This window comes from Portunus trituberculatus, chromosome 12 (assembly GCF_017591435.1).
Source record: "Portunus trituberculatus isolate SZX2019 chromosome 12, ASM1759143v1, whole genome shotgun sequence".
NCBI classification, from domain to species: Eukaryota; Metazoa; Arthropoda; class Malacostraca; order Decapoda; family Portunidae; genus Portunus; species Portunus trituberculatus.
In genome coordinates this window covers 975,539-998,038 of record NC_059266.1, presented here as the reverse complement: position 1 = coordinate 998,038, position 22,500 = coordinate 975,539, and the positions used below count along the sequence as shown (strand labels likewise).

The 22,500-nt window shown below is 41.8% G+C and overlaps 3 protein-coding genes across 7 annotated transcripts in view; 1 reads left to right on the top strand and 2 right to left on the bottom strand.

Moving 5' to 3' along the window:
* Window positions 1–7,238: 7,238 nt before the first annotated feature.
* Window positions 7,239–14,274, bottom strand: LOC123502876. Of its 2 annotated transcripts, none has more exons than XM_045252163.1 (3): window positions 14,047–14,274; window positions 13,334–13,505; window positions 7,239–13,049 (listed from the first exon to the last, which is right to left on the bottom strand). In XM_045252163.1, the coding sequence occupies exons 2-3, from the start codon at window positions 13,455–13,457 to the stop codon at window positions 11,779–11,781; spliced, it is 1,395 nt and encodes a 464-aa protein (XP_045108098.1). In that variant the 5' UTR covers window positions 13,458–13,505; window positions 14,047–14,274; the 3' UTR covers window positions 7,239–11,778. The 2 variants fall into 2 exon arrangements, with proteins under 2 accessions (XP_045108098.1, XP_045108097.1); XM_045252162.1 differs by having other exon boundaries at window positions 14,083–14,274.
* Window positions 14,275–14,711: 437 nt separating this feature from the next.
* LOC123502713 (mitochondrial import inner membrane translocase subunit tim16-A-like) lies at window positions 14,712–16,950 on the top strand. The gene is made up of 4 exons (XM_045251935.1): window positions 14,712–15,025; window positions 15,308–15,392; window positions 15,927–16,135; window positions 16,423–16,950. The coding sequence occupies exons 1-4, from the start codon at window positions 15,023–15,025 to the stop codon at window positions 16,522–16,524; spliced, it is 399 nt and encodes a 132-aa protein (XP_045107870.1). The 5' UTR covers window positions 14,712–15,022; the 3' UTR covers window positions 16,525–16,950.
* Window positions 16,951–17,009: 59 nt separating this feature from the next.
* The window catches only part of LOC123502712 (RUN domain-containing protein 1-like), a 14,407-nt gene continuing 8,916 nt past the window's right edge, over window positions 17,010–22,500 (bottom strand). For 3 of the 4 annotated variants that reach the window (XM_045251932.1, XM_045251933.1, XM_045251931.1), the window contains exons 11-14: window positions 22,213–22,374; window positions 21,918–22,063; window positions 21,107–21,200; window positions 17,010–20,432 (exon numbers count right to left, since the gene is read on the bottom strand). In XM_045251932.1, the coding sequence (XP_045107867.1) occupies window positions 20,340–20,432; window positions 21,107–21,200; window positions 21,918–22,063; window positions 22,213–22,374 (495 nt within the window). In that variant the 3' untranslated portion in view covers window positions 17,010–20,339. Of the gene's footprint in view, window positions 20,433–21,099; window positions 21,201–21,917; window positions 22,064–22,212; window positions 22,375–22,500 lie in introns of all 4 variants that reach the window. The other variant, XM_045251934.1, reaches the window with a different exon arrangement.

The window sequence follows — 22,500 nt, the reverse complement described above, 5'->3', positions numbered from 1 at the left end:
TGCCTCCCCCTGCCCCTGACAGCCACTGGCAGGAGTCTGCGGCGAGGCAGGCACGGTGCATCCCTCAGGCTGCATGGCGTAGGCTAGAGGGGAAGGAGCGGCGGGGAGGGCGGGGAAGGATGAGAGGGTAAGTCAGCAGTAACACGCAGCTTACCCCTCCCCTCCCCGCCTTCTCCACCTGCCGGGGCGGGTGGTGGTGTCAGTGGCCCTGGGGCGCACCGTGGTTATAATCATTCTTATATATAGTGTTGTGGAGGTCAACTGGCTGCTACTTCGCTGTGAGAATCCCGAGTATTGTTATGTATTACGCGATTGAGCCCAGCAGCCGACCACCCTAGTACTGCCACAGGCTTGGTATCATTATATCTCACTATGTGCATTTGTTCTCATTAAAGATTCAATGTTCTGACTGTCTGCCTTTCAATTTTGCCCTGGGAACAATGAACTACTTTTTTCCCTTCTCATCACGCCACTCTCGCGTCACTCAGGCCAGGCACTCATCAGCTGTGTGTGCCATGCGCCAGGTAGTGCTGAGTGCTGCATCCCGGCACACCACTGCACCACTGCTTGGTGATGAGCGGTACACAACATCATGGCAAGACGATGGTGAGACGAGGTAACAGTGACGGAGGTGACAGTCATGATACACAGTAGACAATGAAAAGCAATAAGTTATGAACAGCACTAGTAGTAACAACAAAACAATATCAATAGTAGTAGTAGTAGTAGTAGTAGTAGTAGTAGTAGTAGTAATAATAGTAATAATAATGATAATAATAATAATAATAATAACACAAAATACCTGCATACAGAAAAAAAAATTCTTTCACACACACACACACACACACACACACAGGGCTGGATTTAGGAATGGGGCTCATGGGTCTCCACAATGTGAGGCCTCCATTTAATTCAACATTTTGTAAATAATTGGGAGACATAAAAAAAAAAAAGGTTAAGAAACGTTGCCCAAACATGGAATAGTTTTCCCTTTGATAAGCAAACACTAGTTTTCTATGAACCTCTCAATATTTTATTATTATTATTATTATTATTATTATTATTATTATTATTATTATCATTATTATAATTATCATTACTTTTATTTTTATTATTATCATCAATACAAATGTGTCTGTTTCATTTACACTAAATAAAGATGTTCCTTTCATTAGAATATATTGTATGCATTAATAAGCTGCATGGAATATTGATAAATAGAAATATTAATATAAATACATTTGCTTCAAATTCGAATGCGTTTATTTGCTTACTCGGGAGTTGGGACAAGTACTTCCAGGAATTATTATTATTCTTCAAGTATCATTATTGTTATGGTGGAAACAAAATGTGAATACTCTTGCTGGGGTAGTATAGTGCTTTAGTGTAATATCTGTTGCTACTTTAGTGCCTCGCTCGGCATTCCAGCCTATTGTGAGGGCTGAGCGCCTCCACACTCTGCTGCCCAGGGCCCTCCACGGACCTAAATCTAGCCCTGCACACACAACAGCCTCAGTACTCACGCCCTTACAAAGCTCCTGAGACACGCAGGCGAGGAACACACCGTAATGAGGGACTCGTTCCCAGCGACACACTCACACCCTCACTCTTCAAAGGAACTCCACGAACTAAACGCATTTTAGTCACTCCGACACACCGGTTCGAACATCTTTCGGAGTCTCGAACACGTGTGGTTGTGTAACTGTTATATAAGCTGAGTGACAATTACGTATCCATTTGTTTTAAAGAACTGTTGTCTGTTATATAAATTCAGATGTTCTCTCTCTCTCTCTCTCTCTCTCTCTGCAGCTCCGCCGTCCCTAAGCATCCCAAGTAAAACGAACAAACTATAAATGTAGATTTCATTCGAAGTACTTGAGAGACAGCGGGACAGGACACTCCGGGGTAGCGGCGGCGTAGCTTTGCCTATGTCCAGCTTTCACACCTTCACACAGCTGCCTTTTCACCGATTCATTTCACCTTCTTACTCATCCTTCCCTACCTGTTGCTTCCAAAATTAATGTAACCTAACCGGACTGTTTGTTAATGTACTGTAATGTAACCCAACGTGATCAGAGAAAGCACAAATATCACAACTGAGGGATAGATGCAGGTAGTGGTGTAGATGGTGCAGATGCGGAGCTAGTCTTTGTACTGACAGCTTAAGATTCCTCTGGTTTTGCTTAATGTATTACTGTATTGTTTGTTTTCTTCCGTTTCCTCTTTTCAATCACATTTCATACCGTACTTCATGTTGTTGAGAATGTTGTTCCCTGGGTTGTGATGAAAGGAGGATTTGAGAATCACTTGTGGTATGGCGTTGGTTTCTGTTTCTCTTTTCCCTTTTTTTCTCCCTTCCCCTTTTTTTTCCACATTTCTCCTTTCCTTCATTGTTTATTCTTCTTTCTTGTCCCTCCCTCCTTCGTTTATTCCTTTCTTTCTCCGTTTTTTTTTTTTTTCTCCTTTAAACCTCTTTCTTGCCACTCTCTCCTTCATTTATTTCTTCCTTTCTTGTCCCTCCTTCGTTCATTCCTTCCCTTCATTGTTTATTTCTCTTTCTTGTCCCTCCCTCCTTTGTTCATTTTTTTTCCTTTCTCCGTTTCTTCTCTTTCAAATCTCTTTCTTGTCACTTTTTCCTTCGTTCATTCTTCTCTTTCAAGCCTCTTTAATTCTTGTCTCTCTCCCCTTTCTTTCCTTCCTTTCTCCATTTCTTCTCTTTCAAACCTCTTTCTCGTCCCTCTCACCGTTCCTTCCTTCCTTTCTCAGCTTCTCTTTCAAACTCCTTTTCCTTTTTCTTTCACTAGTGTGCGGCGTGGAGACAGACCACCCCGCAGTCGACTGAGCCAGGCGAACAAATCAATGCTTCATATAATTTGACCGAATGGTTCAGGCGACCAAGGGAATGGCGAGTGGTTTTGCTGACCGTACTTCAACAACAGCCTTTTTATTTCTCCGTTACCCTTTTATATGTTCATCTTCGTCTTGTGATTCTACAAATTGTAAACACTGTATTCTCACGCACACTAAAGCATTCATCCTGACTTTTAACCCCTTCAGTACCATGACGCATTTCCATATGCCTTTTAGTTACTATTTGGTGATTTTATACAGCTTCAGAAACTTATGTGGGTGTTAAAATAGTAATGACTCTGCCGATAAATCTTCTGACCTTCATAGACCCTTCCTAATGCTCATAATATGGTCTAATTATACACAAATCTCAAGGTAAAAATGTGTCCCAGTACGGAAGGAGTTAACAGGTTTTATTGAAATTCTTGGTGTTTTCGAGGGTGTTTTCATGTTTCTGCTAATATTACAGGGTTCGGTTGAAGTTATTGTAGTTTTCAAGTGTTTCAATGTTTGTAATGATAGTTTGACAAGCATTAGCTGAAGTTAAAAGGATTTCGAGGGAATTTTCATGCCAGAGAGAGAGAGAGAGAGAGAGAGAGAAAGCCTTACCAACACTAATTACCTGCTTCACCGTCTTCCTGGCACTGTATCTGGGCACTGTGAGTTACCTGGGGCCGCGCCGAGACACACCTGGGGGAGTTGAGAGGCGCAAAACAGGTCCCGCGTGGGTCTGGCTGGAGAAACGAGGCACTCTGGCTGTGGCGATGATAGCTATGTTTATATAGAGGCGTAACTGATAACTAATTCACAATGCACCACCTGTCACAATATTGCCTTATCTCTGCGCTGCTCCTCCCTTCCTCTCTCTCTCTCTCTCTCTCTCTCTCTCTCTCTCTCTCTCTCTCTCTCTCTCTCTCTCTCTCTTCTATTTTTCCCTTATTTTTCTCTTCTTATATAGTTTCCTCTCATTATTTCTCTCTTTATCCCTTTTTTCTTCCTTCCATCCTCGCCTCTCTTCCTTCTCTTTTCCTTCTTTTATGTGTATCTTCCTCCTCTTTCTATCTTCCTTTCTTTATCTGTTTTCCGTTTCTTTCTCTCTTTTTTCCCCACATTTCTCCTTCACTTTATTATTTATTTCTGTTTCTTGTCCCTCTCTCCTTCCCTTATTCCTTCTCTCCGTGTCTTCTCTTTCATACTTTTTTTTTCTTTTTTTCTATTATGCTTGTTCCTCGTTACCCATTAATCCATCTATCCCTTTTCATTCTTCTCTCTATTTATTATCCTCTACAATTCAGTTTTTCCCTTCCCCTCCCTACCCCTGATGCCTCTCTCCATCCTCTCCATCTTCCCTATCTTCTTTTTTTTTTTTCTCTCTCTTTTCCGTGTGCAATCCGGTGATAAGCCTTCTACAAACAATGTACTCACCTCACAAAATAAATGAGTAACGATTCATAAACTCAAACAAAAACAGGAGAATTCAATCGCACATACAAACAGATAGATATATAGATAGATAGATAGATAGATAGGTTAGCTAACTGAATGATAAATAAACAGATAAAAATCACCTATTATTTATATCAAAATAAACAAAACCACAACCAAACTCGTAAAAAAACGGATCCAATCTCTCTCTCTCTCTCTCTCTCTCTCTCTCTCTCTCTCTCTCTCATACGTGTGCCTGGAGGTATGATGGCACTATCTTATCACACATAGGGCGGCAGGGTAAAGAGAGAACCGGTGCTGACTAAACCAAGCGTCCACACAGGCCTCCTAAATAACACTGGCCCTGTGCCTTCGCTTCGTAGGATACCAATGGAACTATAGTTTGAAACATTTCTGCGTTGTACCTCCTCTAAATTCCAATTACTTTAGATTCAAAGCTACACGGGTTCTAATTGTGCTTCTTTATGGTTACAGTGGCAGATTGATAAAGGTTTCTGCATTGTGAACGGGAGAAACACACGTGAGAATTTGTAGAATCATGATGTGGGCTTTGAAAATAGTTGCGGTGAGGGAGTAAAATGTTTCAGGGTGAATTCAATGTCATGGTGGTTAGGGTGATAGGACCAGAGTGTGTTGGGGTACTTTAGAGTGTGTTAGGATACGTTTAAGGTGTGTTTTGATGTTATGGTGTGTTTAAAGGTGTTTTTTTTCATGTATTCTTATAGGTTAGTATCAGGATGTATCATTGCCTGTTGTAGTGTGTTAGTAGACGTGTTTTTATGTGTTAGGGAGTGTTAGGGTGCTTTGTGTGTCAGTGTAAAGCGGTGTGTTAGTGTTGGGATGTGTCAGGTTGTGTTGCAGTGTTTTGTTAGCTTAGTATAGGCAAACAAGGATCGTTAGTGGAGAGAATTATCGCTAATTTCCGAATAATGATGTATTACTAACTTGTCACTAAATTATTTCTATATCCATCTTTTTTTTCTATTCATTCATTCATTCATTTATTCTTCTATCTTATTCTTTACTTATCTTCATTTTCTTTTCTTTTTTTCTTTTTTTCTGTCTCATTTCCTCACGCTATCATACTCTGCAACCCCCGCTATAGCAAATGACGACTTCACAGAACGCTAGTATTAGCATACGTAATGTACTAACTTCTTCCATCCAAAAGTAAACTATATATCCATCCTGAGCGTGGTAATTCATTTCTTTATCATGATTACTTTCAGAGAGAGAGAGAGAGAGAGGTTAGTACTCTTCACAAAGGAGCTTGAAAGATAAGAAGGCGGTGAGAGCACATCTCGCCGCATGCCATCTGTCAGTGGATGTTTCACCGTCACATGTGTTGTCTGGTGAGCGGCGCGGGAGGAGACAGTACGAGGCTCAATTCTGAAACGATTTGGTGTTTCATCAACATTACCTATTCTTCAGATGACATGGAGATTACTGCACTCAGGTTCTCATGGATGTTTTTTTTTATGTTTTATCTTTGTTTATCTGTTTTGAATTGGTGATGCAGAATGCTCGTCAAACAATCACTGGTCATGAAGACATTACTGAAAGAAAATGACAACTCCAACTAGAGCTTCTTAAAATATGAATAGAAGAATTTCCATAAGTCCCAAAATAATTTCTAGTAGGATTTATTTCACTTTCAATAAAATTACAAATTATCATTGAAAACTCCCAATAATTTCCACTGTGGCCTATCATTACTAAAGCAAGAATAAATTAAAAAATAAATGAAAAAAAATCAATTAAAAAACGATGCAAATTCCACCTCTAACACGTAAAACTATCGCTAGAACCACAAAAACACCCTTCAAAACCCAGTAACTTCCATCAAAAAAACTAACCATAGCTAGAATCATTAAAACAGCTTGAAAACCTCAATAACTTCCACCAAAGGACAATAAGCTATCATGAACATACTGCTTCCACTAAAACTGAAGTGCGAAAACATGACCCAAAACTGCTCTAGCTTCCACTACGACTATTTTTCAAGAGCCAGATAGATAATAAACAACGTTCTTATGCCTGTTTCCACTGTTAATAATGTAAAAATCTCATCCATTTGGCATCAGAACCATAAAAACGCCCTTCAAAACCCGTATCACTTCAACTATAGAATTTTCTGAATTTAGTGAAGGTGCAGGAAGGAAGCGTTTGAGAGTATAGTCAGACGATACTAGATGACGTAAGACTCATGAACTAAAGAGAATGTTAATTAGTAATAGTCCTGTGTGTTGTATGACTGGAGAACATGGGAAAGAAGAGGAGAGGGAGGAGGAAGAGCAGCAGGAGAGGCGCCATCGTGGGAGAGTTCGGGTGTTATGCGAGGCAGGTAAAGTATGGGAGGACAGACAGGTGTGAGAGCAGGTGTGTGTGTGTGTGTGTGTGTGTGTGTGTGTGTGCAGCATCACTAACCGGCTTGCCTACACACACACACACACCTGCCAACCGTTTCTAGAGAGAGAGATTGTGTCGAATTTTATACATTTAAGTATTTGCTGTCGTGTTTACCCTCCTTACCCCTCCCCCCGCTCTCTCTCTCTCTCTCTCTCTGAGGTGTAAGAAGCGGGGGGTGGGAGGTTGGGTGAGGGACGGGAAAGAGGATGTGGAGAGGAAGAAGCAGAGAAGGCCAGTGACCGATGCCTTGGAAAAAAAAAAAAAAAAAAAAAAAAAAGGATAGTTGTGACTTTTGATAATATAGGCAGGGAAAACTGTTTCATCAATTAGGAAGCCGAGTGTACAGAAGGTAAAACAAGGAATGCTGTAAGCCGTTAGTTCTACGTGTGGTGGTCCCTCTATGAAATACACCTACCTATTTCCACTTGGCACATCCATAAATGTTTCATCTTCTAAAACTCCCTAATGTGTCAACACTAGCTGGCCATTCATTTATGACTATTTGAGCACAACAGGAGAAGAAACAAGCCCAGTACAACAGTCACATTTATTATTACCACTTGCACAGCGAAGGCAGACACCTTCACTCTTTTGTCAATTCTCCATTACTGACAAAAAATAATGCTCATCACTTCATCATTACCACATACACCTCTCTCACTCTCTCTCTCCACAATTCACAAACTTACTGCTATGAAACTGATTCTTTTTTTTTTTTTACTTTTAATTCATAGTTATCTTTTCCTTAAAACAATGACAAGCCAAGAATTCAAATTATACTTTTTTTTCATAGGATGGAAGAAAAGGGGCAACTTAATTAGCACTAACTATAGGATTTGGGACACCCACACCCACACACACACACACACACACACACACTCATTAAAAGACTATAAAAATATAAAATGCAGGTAAAACAGCATGAAAAATCATCATCAGATGAAGAAAAAACTGAATAGACCTGTCTTAACACACACACACACACACACACACACACACACACACACACACACACACACACACACACACACACACACACCATAATGCAAACTGTCTCATTAATCATTCCTTAAAACCCAAACACACACAAAAGCAATCAAGAATCTATCAACATTCACTCACTTATTCATTCTTGTTAAGCTTTCTATACATAATATCAATACATTTCTCTATCTGTATATCTCTTTTTATTCTTGAGCTACACGTAACAACAGCTTTTACCACTACACTCTCTCTCTCTCTCTCTCTCTCTTAAAATCCTGAGCTGAATATGTAGAGTTGCAAAACTGTTATGTGCTTTATACACTGCTAATACTTTACTTCAAGTCATTCCCTCAACACACACACACACACACACACTAACCACCTTCCTGAGTTGCATTAACTCTGCACATGGAAGTGTTGCTCTGTCTGTACCTGTCCTGTCTCACTCAACACAAAACAATAGGTAACACATTGGCAATAATGGCAGTAACATCAACACCAATAATAATAACAATAATAATAATAATAATAATAATAATAATAATAATAATAATAATAATAATAATAGTTACTCAAGCCACAAGAACACATTTTTCTTTATATCCCTATTAATTAACACTGTAACATCTTATCTCACCATTACAATGACTCAGACGATAAATAAAACATTGATCAGACAAGACAAATGAACATAGTAACTCACATCCACCAGGCAGACAAACAGACACACTCATCATGCCTTCCTTCCCGTCTATCCTACACGCCTCGCTGGCAGAGATAACAGATCAATTCAGTACATTAATCAAACAAGAAGTCTTTAAAATGGTACAAAATCATAAAATTATTCTTCATATATTACTGTGCTTCCTTCATCCACACACATACATCCTCACCCATCTGCATTAAAACACACACACACACACACACACACACACACACACACACACACACACACACACACACACACACACACACACACACACACACACACACACACATTTGACGCCCTTCTGACAGTGTAAACTATAAATTATACAAATATATTAAATACTCTATTTTTCTAACAACACATAGAATATATATCATAGATTCAACTTGTTCATACATAAATATACGTGCAAGCAACCCTCACTAAGGCACTGGTGATTACTCTTCCTTCACTAGTCTGTGGACACCAACACACACACACACACACACACACACACACACACACACACACACACACACACACACACACACACACACACACACCATGTTCTTCACATTACTACTACTATTCCAACACCCTGCATGATACCCAGACACTCACCAACCACCACCCAAGGTCCTCAACACTGTCATGGTTCAGCCTGGGCCAGTTTACTCCACTGCCTCACACTGCTTCCTCACAACATGCACTTGGCACCATATCCACCTCACGCCATCCCAGCACCAGTCTATCTATATACTGTACACACACACACACACACACACACACACACACACACACACACACACACACACACACACACACACACACACACACACACACACACACACACACTCACTCACACACTTAACACTCAACACATAACGCAAAAAATAACAGTAAGCAAGATAAGGAGGCTCAAACAATAGTGGAGATTGGACAAGGAAATGACACTCTCCAAAGGGTTAGTGGCATGACTCAATGACATGACATGACTGACAGGCATGACAACACTCACCAGGAGGCTGCTTAGTAAAGCTTGACCCAAAATGCATCACATGAATAGCATGTCACAAGAATGAAAACTACAAGTTTGCCTATAAGAATATTACTACCCTTATGTTAGTTAGGAAAATAGATTATTTGAAAAATGCAGTGCTTAGACATTTAAAACTTTGCTTTGTGCTTCAGTTAAGCTTTGTGCCTTTGGCTTAAGAGAACAGCTAATCCAACAAACATATAAAGCTAAGACAGACATACTTATGACACCAGGAAAATATCTTAGCAACAAACATCTGAAGAAGGCATCTGAGAACATTTGTGTGACACATAAACACATACACCAGCCTCCAGCAGAGGTGTGGTGCTGCTGTGCTGTACAGTGCCAAGCTGTGCTGTTCACTGTGCATTGTTGTGCTTTCATCACAAGTTAATTTGTAGCAAGGAAGCAACCCAAGTTAGTGAAACATGCAAGTGTCACCACTTCGATCCAGACAACGTAGGAAAGGTGTGCAGCAAGAGTCAGCACCTCAGGCTGGGTGACATGCACAGCAGCTACCACCTTGACAGGCATTGCATTTCCAATCATGGTTACAAACAGGTAATTGCCACAGGAGTAAAAATTATTAAGTAGAATAGTTTGGTTTCATTTTTCTCTTCATTATGCAATGCTCTGGAAGTCTCTGTGTAGATGCTCTAGCTACTTTCCACAAATGTGAAGAAGGCAAGTGACACTCCAACTGTAAGATAACTCAACCTTCTCATTTTCTGGTGAGTAACACATGCACACACACGAGCACACACACACACACACTCTCACATACACACAGTAAAAGTTAATATCCCATGATACCTAAAAGAGGCCTCCCTCACTACAGGGAATATTGCATAAAACACTATGAATCATCAGTCTAGGAGTCACCGCTGCACACTGAGGTCACTGTGGCACGGTGGCAGCGTCAGCAGCAGTTAAAGGAAGATTGTGAAAATATTACATAGGAATGCATCCACCACCTTGCCCTCTCCCAGGGCCGGCCAGTCTGTGCCAAAACTCACCATGACCCAGGGTGAGGAGTGGCCATGCTGACATACTCATCACTCACTGGCCCACTCTGAATGTGCCAGTTCTCTGCATGTACTCATATATATAAAATTACCTAAAATTCACATTCTCAAAATCTAGTAATATTATATAATTCCCAATTAGTCAACTGGCATTCCTTTGGTAATTAGAACACAACAATTTTTAAAAATCAAAGCAATGGTGAAGGTACTGGCTGGTAGGGCCATCACCTTCACCACCACCACCACCACCACCACCACCACTACCCTCCAGGCCAGCACACTAGCACATGCCTCCCACTGCTCACAACACACCACACCGCTACCTCAACATAAAATAATTACCACTGAAAACAAATTATCTAAATATATATGTAAAATTTTAACAAAAAGTACACAGCAGAGAGTATGAATGGGGTGTGTGAGGTGCAGTGTGTGGCTGTGAGCAGCAGGTCCCAGTAACAGGATCCAGGTCACAACACTGTCTTACACTAGGCAGAAAAATATTACTTCACAAAACCCAAATGAGGCACTTCAGTGAGTGTTGTTATTACTATTGCAATTAATACTACAACATTATGGTCATCATCATCACTTCAATTATACTTTACTAAATAACTTGAAACCATCCATTATGCCACCTAGCAAAAATATTCTCTATGTAGTATACTGAAACCTTTCTTTTCAAACCACAAAAGTTAATTATGCCCCAGAGAAGATATCTTTCAATATCACTTAGAGAGGCCAGGGAGGGAAAGCCACTGCTAAAAGCCTGAGAAGCAGATGAACACATTAAAAGAGCAAAGACACCTTACAAAAGATCTACACAACCCACTGTCTTCTCACACATCTACAGGATGGAGTTTACGTACAAAAATAGTCATCTTTCCTTGCCAAGAAGCTTCATTTGAACTTGTGTAATTATCCTAGGCAGACAGACACACTGGAAGCCAAGGCCAGCGGGAAATAGCCAGGGGTACCTGTGGGGCCTCTGTGAGCTTGACCTATCCCTGTCAACTTGATCTATGATGCCTCTGTAACATGACATGTTTGTGGTGTCTGTGGAGATAATCTAGTCATGATGCCTCTGTCAACACCTATACACCTGACCTGCCATGTGTATGAACCTGGATTACCTATCACTTACCCTCAAAACCTGACCTGTGTGTGGTGCTGACAGACCAAGATCACATGTATTGCCTCCACAGACCTGATCTACCTGTGGCACCACACTGTAAATCACCTACCTATTGCACCTGTGAAGACCTCACCTACCTGCAGTGCCTGTACGGGTCTGAGCTGCCTGTGGCGACTGGGCACACCTGACCTGCCGGTGCCTCCTACAGACTCAGCACATCCAGCACACCCTTCTCATCGGCCTCCAACAGTAGGTCCAGTAGCCTGCTGTTCAGCAACTCATTGCTGCCCTCCACCAACTCCTGGCCAATGGGACTCAGCACTTTCTTGATGCTGGTGCGCATGATGTAAGAGGAGGATGGTTTGAAGGCCAGGGACACCACCACTTTTGCAAAGCCCGACTTGATCTTGTCCGTCAGCCAGCAGGAGGAGGGGCAGCAGGCAGAGCCCCCCCGGTTGATGTTCTCTCCAGCCTTGCTCAGCGTGCCCTGGATCAGGCACATCCCCATCAGGAACCCCACCAGGGATGTCCGCTCAAACTCTGCCTTGAACTGTTCGTAGTTCCAGTTAGGGACGGGTGTGCCCATGGCGCTGGTGGCGGTGGTGAAGGTGGTGTGGTAGTGCCGCAGGATCTCCTCCGCATGGTCCCTCCGCATCTCGAAGGAGGTGGAGGTGTTGAGCAGATAGTGGAGGTCAAACACGGGGTTGTTCCACTGTGCAATCTGCCAGTCAATCAGCTTGAGGGACTCTATGTTGTGACCGTCATCGTGCCGGTACATCAGGTTGCTGTTCCAGAAGTCGCCATGAGTGAGGGCCAGGAAGCGGTGCCTGGTCTGATCGTCCCACAGTGCAGCAAACTTGACGGGCAGCGTGGTGCGTCCTGTCTCTAGCTTTTTCACCATGTCCTCATACATCTTCTGGCTCTTGAGGAAGGTGATCACATTGGCCAGGGAGGCCCACACCACTGGCTTGAAAAAGGTGCTAATAGCAGTGCTAAACTGGAAGCAGGGGAACTTCTCCAGGAAGTTGTGCGTCTTGTCGTAGGAGTAGGAGACGGCATGGAGGCGTGCCACATGATCCACAGCCACCATGGCATGCTCGAAGCTGAGGCCTTCCTGTTTAGGGTTTGTCTCATAGCCCAACACCTTCACATTTTCCATAACCAGCACGTACTCCTTCTCTGTACACTTGCCGTAGATGAACTCAGGGAGGAAGAGTCTGTATTTGTCACTGGCATGAGTGGCCTGGAAATCATTGAGTTCCCGCACTACCTCCGAGTACATCTTGAGCTCCTTGATGTGGTAGCCACACCGCTTGATCACCTCACATGTTAGAGGGTCTTTGGTCAGGAACTTCACCACCAAGTGATACTCCTTGTCCTGCCTTGCATCAGCTGGCTGGCCGTCAGTGCCGAGCACCGCCTTCACATCCAGCAGAATAAGCTCTGCATTAAAGCTTTCCCCGGGCTTGGTGGCTGTCAAGTATGGGAAAATTAGTGGAGTGATGGGAATATTATGACAATATTGACTAAAGTATTAATAATTCTTACAAGCGATGCATTACGAACATTTTAAATTTTCAAACCAATACTCATGAAATTGCAACTACAGTATATAAAATAAATTGTCACAAAATACATTATCCATAATCAAACAAGACTTATCTATATCTAACGGCACACAAGGTAAGGTCATAATGGCAAGACTATACCTCCCCAGTCAGTCCATGACACACCAATACCCAACACCCAACACCTACCATTCTTGATGGTGAACTTGTTGACGGTGACGGTGGTGGAGGGAATCTTCCTGCTCTCATAGTCTGTCAGCATGAACTCCACCCAGGCCTTGGTGATGCCTGCACTAGAGGAAGGAGACCTCATGCTGCTAGTGGTGGTGGTGGTGGTGGGGAACACTCACAACACTCTACCCTGTGGGGCAGTTGTGCTTAACATAAGTCTCTATTCTCCCATACTTTAGGAATGTTTTTTTTTTTGTTCTTTACTTGATGCATGAAAGAATAAACTGCACAAGACCAACATAAACAAAGTTTCTTGAGAGAAATATATGTTCTAATTGCCACTGCCAGGCTGGAGCTGTCTCACACCCCCTCCACTCCCTCCCCCACATTCCCCTCAGGCCCCAGGTTTATGATGGAGACTGTGGGACGACTAAACAGACAGTTCTTGATGTATATGTCATACTTAACACATCGGAACACAGGGAACGATGTGCCTTACACTATGAACTGAAAGTATCAAAACGACCAAACATTTCCCAAAGTCAGCATCACCGATAACGGTAAGTCAGAATTGTAACGTGACCTCCCCACAGCTCCTTAGCACACCACACCTCCACACCAGGCACACCGCCCCCCACCAGCACCCTACGCTCACCAAATATCTAGGGGAGGTCTGCCAGGCCGCCACACTGCCGCCCCAGCCCGTGGTGATGAAAGCAATGCTGAAATACCTTATTATAGGCAGCGGAAATAGCAGCCAGACCCACCTCAGGGAGCGAGTCTCAGCACCGCCCCATCACTCCCTCTGGCCGGGCCTTGTATTGTGTGCTGCCGTCACCTGGGGGACCTCCGGGACAGGCCTGCACCAAGGAACATGTAAGATAATTGGCTGTTAGGTCCAATAATACCCAATGAAGAGAGGACGGGGACGGGACGCACCCATCACACACCCACGGGCCTACACACTTTGTATATAAACATTTGCTACTCACACACATTAATTGAACTTTTACTTTATCTAAATACTTTAAATAATTTTTCAACCATTTGTTTCTATTTGGTGCTCTTTTATCTATCAATAAACTATTAATCTGGCATTAGTACAAAAGGGACTACAGACATTTGGCATGTAATGTATAGACAGTTGATATTTACACCTGATACTTTACTTATTATTTACCTAAACATTAGAACAAGGCTAATTTCACCTATTTAATGCAGCGATATTACCAGATAGGGCAAATAAATATTGCAAATGGCCTAACGTGCTACCCTAATTATTTGGGTAATCTTTCTGTCATACTTCTTAGGTGCTGAAATAATCAGTAGGTTTTTTTTTCATTTTTATCTTCTACGCCTTAGGGAAGCGTCCCTCTTACATTGTAAATAAAAACTTATCTCAGTCAGGGTCAAAGCAGGAACAGTATCGGTCTTGGTCTGGGCTGTCCTACCCACAACAAAACCAACAACAACATTGCAGCCCTCATAACGCCAACATCAACACGCTAACACACCATTGAAGGAGGTAACAACAACCAGGGATAAGTGAAGGGGAGGAGAAGGACCTGTGTGAAGCTAAATAAGTGGGAGAATGGCAATGATATAGAGGCAGACATCCCCCCAGCGTGGCCGGCGAGGAGCAGCTGATCGAGTGTTGCGTCACGCGGGGCTCTCTCTAACCTGTCAGCTGGACCCCCTCACGCTGCGATGGTAAGGCATCACCACCTGCTCCTAATTTATGTCCTTCATCACGACTAGCTCCTTGTGTTTGGATGGGTGTGATTGTTATGTAAGTTCTCTTCACAGATATACTTTATTCTTATTTATTTTTTTTTATTCTGTTCTCTAGTGTTTATCTGGTTTGGTCTCTGAATGCATAGACCTCAAGGTTATAGGGTAACTCTGTGTGTGTGTGTGTGTGTGTGTAATCATAATACACATATACAAGATTTGAAGTCAAACTCTGTGTAACCATGGTGTGTTGCATTGCAGGCCAAGCACTTAGCCCAAGTAGTGATTGCTGGCTTGCAGGTGGTGGGGCGTGCCTTCGCCAGGGCCTTGAAGCAGGAGATAGCCGGTGAGTGTGCAAGCCTGCTCACCTCTTAATATTTGTGTGATTTCTGATATCTGATGACTTTAAACATTTTTTTTCTCTCACCTGATGGGCTTGCATGTACCCAGAATTGACAAACCAGGTAACCAGCGAAGCTACACTCTGCTGATGTGCCATCCTACATTGGCGTAGTTAATGGGGATAGGGGGGGAGTCTGCCGTTTGCAACAATTTTTTTAGTGGGATGACATTTTTTATCCATACAGTTTTTAATTTTAGGCTATTAGGCTTGTGCACACTATTGATAGTTAGACCTAGGCCCATATACTTGATACACACAGGCTATAAGAGATATAACAAATACTATTGTTATGTAAGGGAGTGATTGTAAATGACATAAAACACACACACACACACACACAGTAAAGCAATTCTATCATTGTATTTTCTTGTTACTGTCATCATAGATCTAAAAGCCAGGTTCCTCGTATATCTTTAGGGCACTTCTGTTACCTGACTAATCTCAGCGTCAGAGAGATAATGTGGTATTTTTCTGCAGCGAGCCAGCAGGCAGCACAGAGGGCAGGTGGTGGGGCAGCTGGGGCACGGCACTCAGCAACCAATCAGAAGCTGGGCATGACACTGGAGGAGGCCAAGCAGATCCTTAACGTGGAAGAGCTGACCGAGGAGAAGATCCAGAAGAATTATGAGTATTTGTTCAGCATCAATGACAAGAGTAAGGGTGGGTCTTTCTACGTCCAGAGCAAGGTGGGTACACTGTCTTGATCCAGAGTAACTTGATACTCTCTCCCTCAGTATTCATTGCTTTCCTTCATTGTCAAGTCTTATGGTTTGTTTGGAAATTACTTATCAGATTATATAAGAAAATTGTTTGCAGATCAAGTGATTATTATAGACGAGTTATTTTAAAGAGAATGGAAAGAAAAATAACATTCTTGTATGATTAACTTCTGCTATAGTGATGATTTTCCAAGCATGACTTTAGTGCTATAGCAATGATGACCCTCCTTGTTCCTTTCCCCCGTTTGCTGTAGGTGTTTCGTGCTAAGGAGCGGTTGGACAAAGAGCTGGAGGATGTTGTGGCAGCCAAGCAAAAGCAGCAGCATCAGGAGGCCACTCAGGATAGTAAAACCTGAGGCTTGCTGTCACCCATATTGCCTCAACCATTGTGATACTAACCTCAGCAGCAGCCCAGCCAGGGAGCCAAGCCATGTAGCCGAGATACACCATTGCCAAAAAAATAATTAGGCCTTTCAACGCAAAAAATAATACTGACTAACTTACAATGACAGTTCAGATTCCTCTTGCAAAAATGCAGAAACTATATGAAAACTTACACTGAGATAAAGTTCAATCCACAGATAATTAATAAATAATTAAACAATAGCAATCATCCTCCTAGGAATGTAATTGTTAGGGTTTGTGCTGTATAAAGTTGTTAGGAAACATTTACGTGGAAAGTGATGAATGAGAAGATTGTCTGTAGAGTGACGAGAACTTGTCGTGTATCACACTACACTACTTCCAGTGCTGGTGTTTGTAAATAAGAATTTCTTTGTTAACAGTGTTTTTCTCCTTTTCTTTCACACAAGGAAAGTCAGGTTTCACAAACTATCTCCAGTAATCTTGCATTAGTCTACTGTATATTTTATACACAAATGTATACAAGAAACGGGCTGATGACAAAAGTCACACTGGCTGCATAACTTTACACTCATGTCACACAAATGTATCTGCCGGACAGTGAAATGCAGTGATACTTCATTGTCAAGCACATGAGATACCAAGAAGTGTATACTGGCATTGATCCTCCATTGGTTATAGTGGAAGTGTACAGTGTGTAGTACAGAGAGACCTCTCAAGTATGCACTACCATCTGCTGGAGAGACACAGCAATGGAATTATAATCCTTTCTGGAGCTCGCCCTCTGTCACCCTCTAACTATACAAATATGGCATTTGAAAAGGTTTCTTAACATGATAGCTGGTGACAACACATCTTAATGAAACTCATATACACATACATGGAAATCTTTCATATCTACTGTTCTCTTGCCTTTCCAGCAATTCTAATGGCACATGTTTCCCTAATAACTTCACTCAACCTGCTAATACTTTGCTCAGACTTTTGTACTTTGAAGTTGATTATAAACTCTAAATACAAGGCTAAAAATACAATAAAATACTGAAGGAATTGAAATATTCATCCACATTTCTTCAATATCTTTCAGTGGCAAAATAAACTGTTCTCAATCAAGTAGTACATCTCAAAATGACAAGTAGCAGCTCAGAATACATGCAGCTGAAATAATGCAAATATTCATTTAGCATTAAAATGTCTCAATCTACCAAGTAATTCTCCAATTTAAGAGCAAACAATACACAATGGTAAAGTTGCTTTATAGTGAACTAAATTGAGAATAAAACAAATTTTAGTAGTAGATATTGTAGACTTAGTGAAGTGGTCAGTCAAATGATGATCTCAAAACAATTGGGACTCAAGAGAACAATATCAAATAAAACATGGATAAACCCACTGCACTACATGACACAATGATAATAGTGCAACATCCTTGGTTTACCTATAACCACACACTACAGATGACAACCTCCACTTCACAGCAGACCAAACACCAGCAGGTAGTTGTTAGTCTTGATTTGGTAATGAACACCTCAAGAAAAACTGCATAACCTTTTCCCTTAATTGTACATACTTAGCAGATCTCTCTGTATTACACGGTCTACTGGTTAAACTAAAATTCACTCACTCACTCACTCACTCACTCACTCACTCATTCACTCACTCACTCACTCACTCTCTCTCTCTCTCTCTCTCTCTCTCTCTCTCTCTCTCTCTCTCTCTCTCTCTCTCTCTCTCTCTCTCTCTCTCTCTCTCTCTCTCTCTCTCTCGAACACAAATGTCAAACACAAATCTGAACTTACAGACCACCATTGTCAAACATAATGAAATACACACAGGAACACCAAGTAAGTCTGGCGTGGAAACTGACAGCTTCTCCCCTGTGTGTGGCAGGTACCAACAGGTAGTGGCAGAACACCCAGGAAGTGGTTATGTAAAATGTGCACAGGTATGGGTCATGGGTATGGTATCAGCAGAAGTGTGGCTGGTAGTTTTGTGATGTGTAGGAGAGAGAGAGAGAGAGAGGACCAGTATATGTACTCTCTCTCTCTCTCTCTCTCTCTCTCTCTCTCTCTCTCTCTGCTACAAGTATATTTTGACATAAGTGACTGAATGATGACATCTTAATTTCATCTAGATTTCTTGCTATATGAATCGCACCATGGCATCTTCTAGCTAGAAATACTATAACCATGTGACCAAGTCCATGGGGGCAGGAGGTGACAGCTGGCTGGCATCATATGTCAGTTATGCTGAGTGAGTGGTTCTCCCATAAAGTTTACTACAGTCTATGCAGTGTTGGCTCATTTCATGGTGTTAATGAACAAGGAACTTTTCAGAGGTAAGCTGAAGGAAACAATGACAACTGCAACAAGAGCAGGCCAGGAAGTGTCACTGAAGATTAGCAATGGCATTCACATCCATAAAGGTTGCCATGCCAGCCACCTGTCATTCTATCCATTACAGCTTGATCACAATGTCACTCATCTTATATTCAACTGTCTGCTTTGCAGTGCACAGAGCATAAGGTACATCATTACTTTTCACTTTGTTTAAATAGGTAAATAAATCATTAATAAATACACACCCATCTGTCAATATCAACATTCTCTCCTCATTTCCTTCACAATTTTTCATACACTTAGTCAAAAGAACACATGTACCTTCCACAGTGCCAAATTCAGGCCTGCATATCAGATGCTTGCTTCTACTAGCTTCCCCAAGGGTCTGTCCATGATAGCATACCAGAGGGACAGCAGTCAAATATCTTAATGGGGGACAGCTGAGGACATTAGGATGACTGTGACCACAGCTAGCTCAAGTAACAAGGCCTTGCGCTATGGTCATATCAGCAACGACCTGCTCAATGGTCAGTCAGAGTGAGACATATCAATAATCCAAGCCTGAAGTCAACAGTCCTCCATCACTTACAAGCCTCACTGGTGCCCACACATACATGGGATTGATATCAAGTGGGAAGACTGTGGAGGCACACAACACCCATGAGGTGTGAGGAGACAAATAAGGATAGAAGAGCATATATCCAGAGCAGCTGATGAAGTGTCACAAGAGCTTATTTTAGAACACATCATACAAAGGCATTGAAGTGTGAGACAGACAAAGCTATCCCACTGGAGCTATCCTTGCCAATCATGACTCACAGCTGTCTCTTAAAGAACCAATTCAAAGCTGCACCCTCAATGGCTACAGGCTTCCTTATATTCAGAAGGCTGGAACACTCCACACCTGCATGCCTGGATGAGGCTCTGTTCCTTGACTAAACACACTCAGTCCTGCACTCACTACATACAGGCACTTGTTCCTTGCAATTTCCTCTCACATAGCACACTACTAAATTAGTTCACTATTACCATCTCTTACTATAACCATTCAAACTCTCAGCTACACAGTATGATAATGTATGATGTTTTATGTTATTATGTCATATATGTCTCTAATTTTGTGTATTGTTGAAATTACTATTTTTTTGGTGTCTGTGTGTCTGTGCATGTGTGTGTTAAGCCATTTACAACCTCTCCCTTACACATTAATAGTATTTGTTACATCTGTTATGGCACATCTATGCATATTGGCAAACTGACAAGATATGTTCTCCATGTAGTGCTTCTATATAGTTACTTGTCTACCTCCATTCACCATCACACACTCATCACAATCACTTCCTAGTCCACAAACATGCAGTGAAGCAGAATGACAAGATATGTTTCCATGAGGATGAATTGAATAATACTGTCCCAGCATCCTGTCCCTTCCACTGCAGCTGCCAAGGGGACACCTCAGAAAGCATCCCTCATGTTCTGGAATGGACGGACAGCCAAGTCAACAGGCAGGCGGAAGTTGTGGGGTGTGAGTCGATCCAGAGAGCGGAGAGCATCCTCGAATCCTGCAAGTTGTTTGGATGTTAGTGGAGAGAGAGAGGAGAGGAGAGGAGAGGAGAGGAGAGGAGAGGAGAGAGAGAGAGAGAGAGAGAGAGAGAGAGAGAGAGAGATATTATGCACCAATTTTTTTTCTCATTTCACACTCCCTTTCTCTTTCTCTCTCAATAACTTAAGCCTCTCATCCACTTAGATATCACACCATTTAACAATACTTCCACTGTTGATCTCTTAACTCAATTCCTTCCAATTTCTAATGAGTAACTATGAACCTGAGCCAATAAGTGTATAATATGAAAGTCTTACAGTATACCAAGCAGCGTTATCATTCTTAGCCAAACATCTCATTGTGTCTATGTAGCTCACTAGTTCCGGCATGTTTGAGTAGCATCATGTGGCCAAGACCAACAAAAAAAGAATAAGAAAAGGTTTATTGAGAGTGCCAGCCATAAATAAAGATAAAAACAAAGGGTATATCTTGAAACACTACCACCATCACCACAACTACTACTGCCATTATTATCATTATTATTATTATTATTATTATTTATATATTTATTTTTATTTTCATTTTATTTTACTTCATTATTTTATTTTTATTTATTTATTTTTTATCTATTTATTTATTCATTTATTATTATTTTTTTTTAGTACTACAGTACCACTACACACCACCACACACCTGTAAGACTGGCGAACTCCAAGGCTGGTAGAACTGCTCCATCAGTGCCTGCGTGCGGAATATTAGCCGCAGCCATACCACCAGCTTCTTCTGACTGCAGGGAGAACACAATTACACACACTGCCAGTAGCAAGGAAGGTGAGGCAAGGAACAAAAAACATGCTATTGGAGTGACAAGAAAAGTACCCAATTTCTGGATTATCATAAATTAAGACGTCATAAATTCCTACATCCATTGCTCTTGAGACTAAGCTCTTACAAGTGAAAAGTGTATATCATAATCAAGGGGAGGTGAGGTAAGGAATAAAGAACATGCTATTGGAGCAACAAGTAAGGTACATGATTTTTGCATTATGAAGACTTAAGATGTCATAAATAAACTTCTATATCCATTACTCATGATACTAACCTATTATAACCAGTGAAAAGTGTATGCCAGGATAAAAGGAAGGTGAGGCAAGGAACAAAGGAAATGCTATTGGAGTGATGAAATAAAGTACACAATTTCTGCATTATTATGAACTAATATGTCCTAAACAAACTGCTATAACTTTGCTCATGACACTATGCTATTAGAACTATAGCAAACAATTGAGCCAGTAAAAACTTTATGACTGCAAAACTCCATATGACAGATCCTCAGCCCCATTCCTCTGCTTTTCATCTTTCTTTTCATCTTTTACAGCACAATGAATATGGCAACAATATTCTCATAACCCAGTACTAGTGAGATATGTGTTGCAAAAATCAGTTACGATAAAGACTCAAACTTTATACCTAGATTAGTATTAGGAGTACAACACAAGCTTACTTTAGACCAGACGATACAAAGGCCTTGAGGTGCGAATCAAAGGATCTCTTGAGAGGAGTGTGAGTGGAGATGATGGAGCCAATGACACCAAGTAGAGACTGTTTATTGGTCACTACTCCACCACCAGTGATCTCCAGGTTGAAGCTCTGTGGAGATGCAAGAAGTAGTAGTGTCTGCAACAAGTGTGCACACTTTTAAAGTAAGATTGGATAAGTGTAGATATGGAGACGGGGCCACACGAGCATAAAGCCCAGGCCCTGTAAAACTACAACTAGGTAAATACACACACACACACCTGGCTGAGTCTCCTGGCAGGTGTGCGGTTATACTGGTGTCCCTTCTTGAGGTGGTAATACTGCAAGATGAGGTCCCAGGCATGCATCAGCTTGGAGGGCCGGTGGGAGGGTGGGTGGGGCAGGCAACTCAGGAACGGAACTAACGACTGGCTTTGTCCCACCTTGAGAGAGAGAGAGAGAGAGAGAGAGAGAGAGAGAGAGAGAGAGAGAGAGAGAGAGAGAGAGAGAGAGAGAGAGAGAGAGAGAGAGAGAGAGAGAGAGAGAGAGAGAGAGAGAGAGAGAGAGAG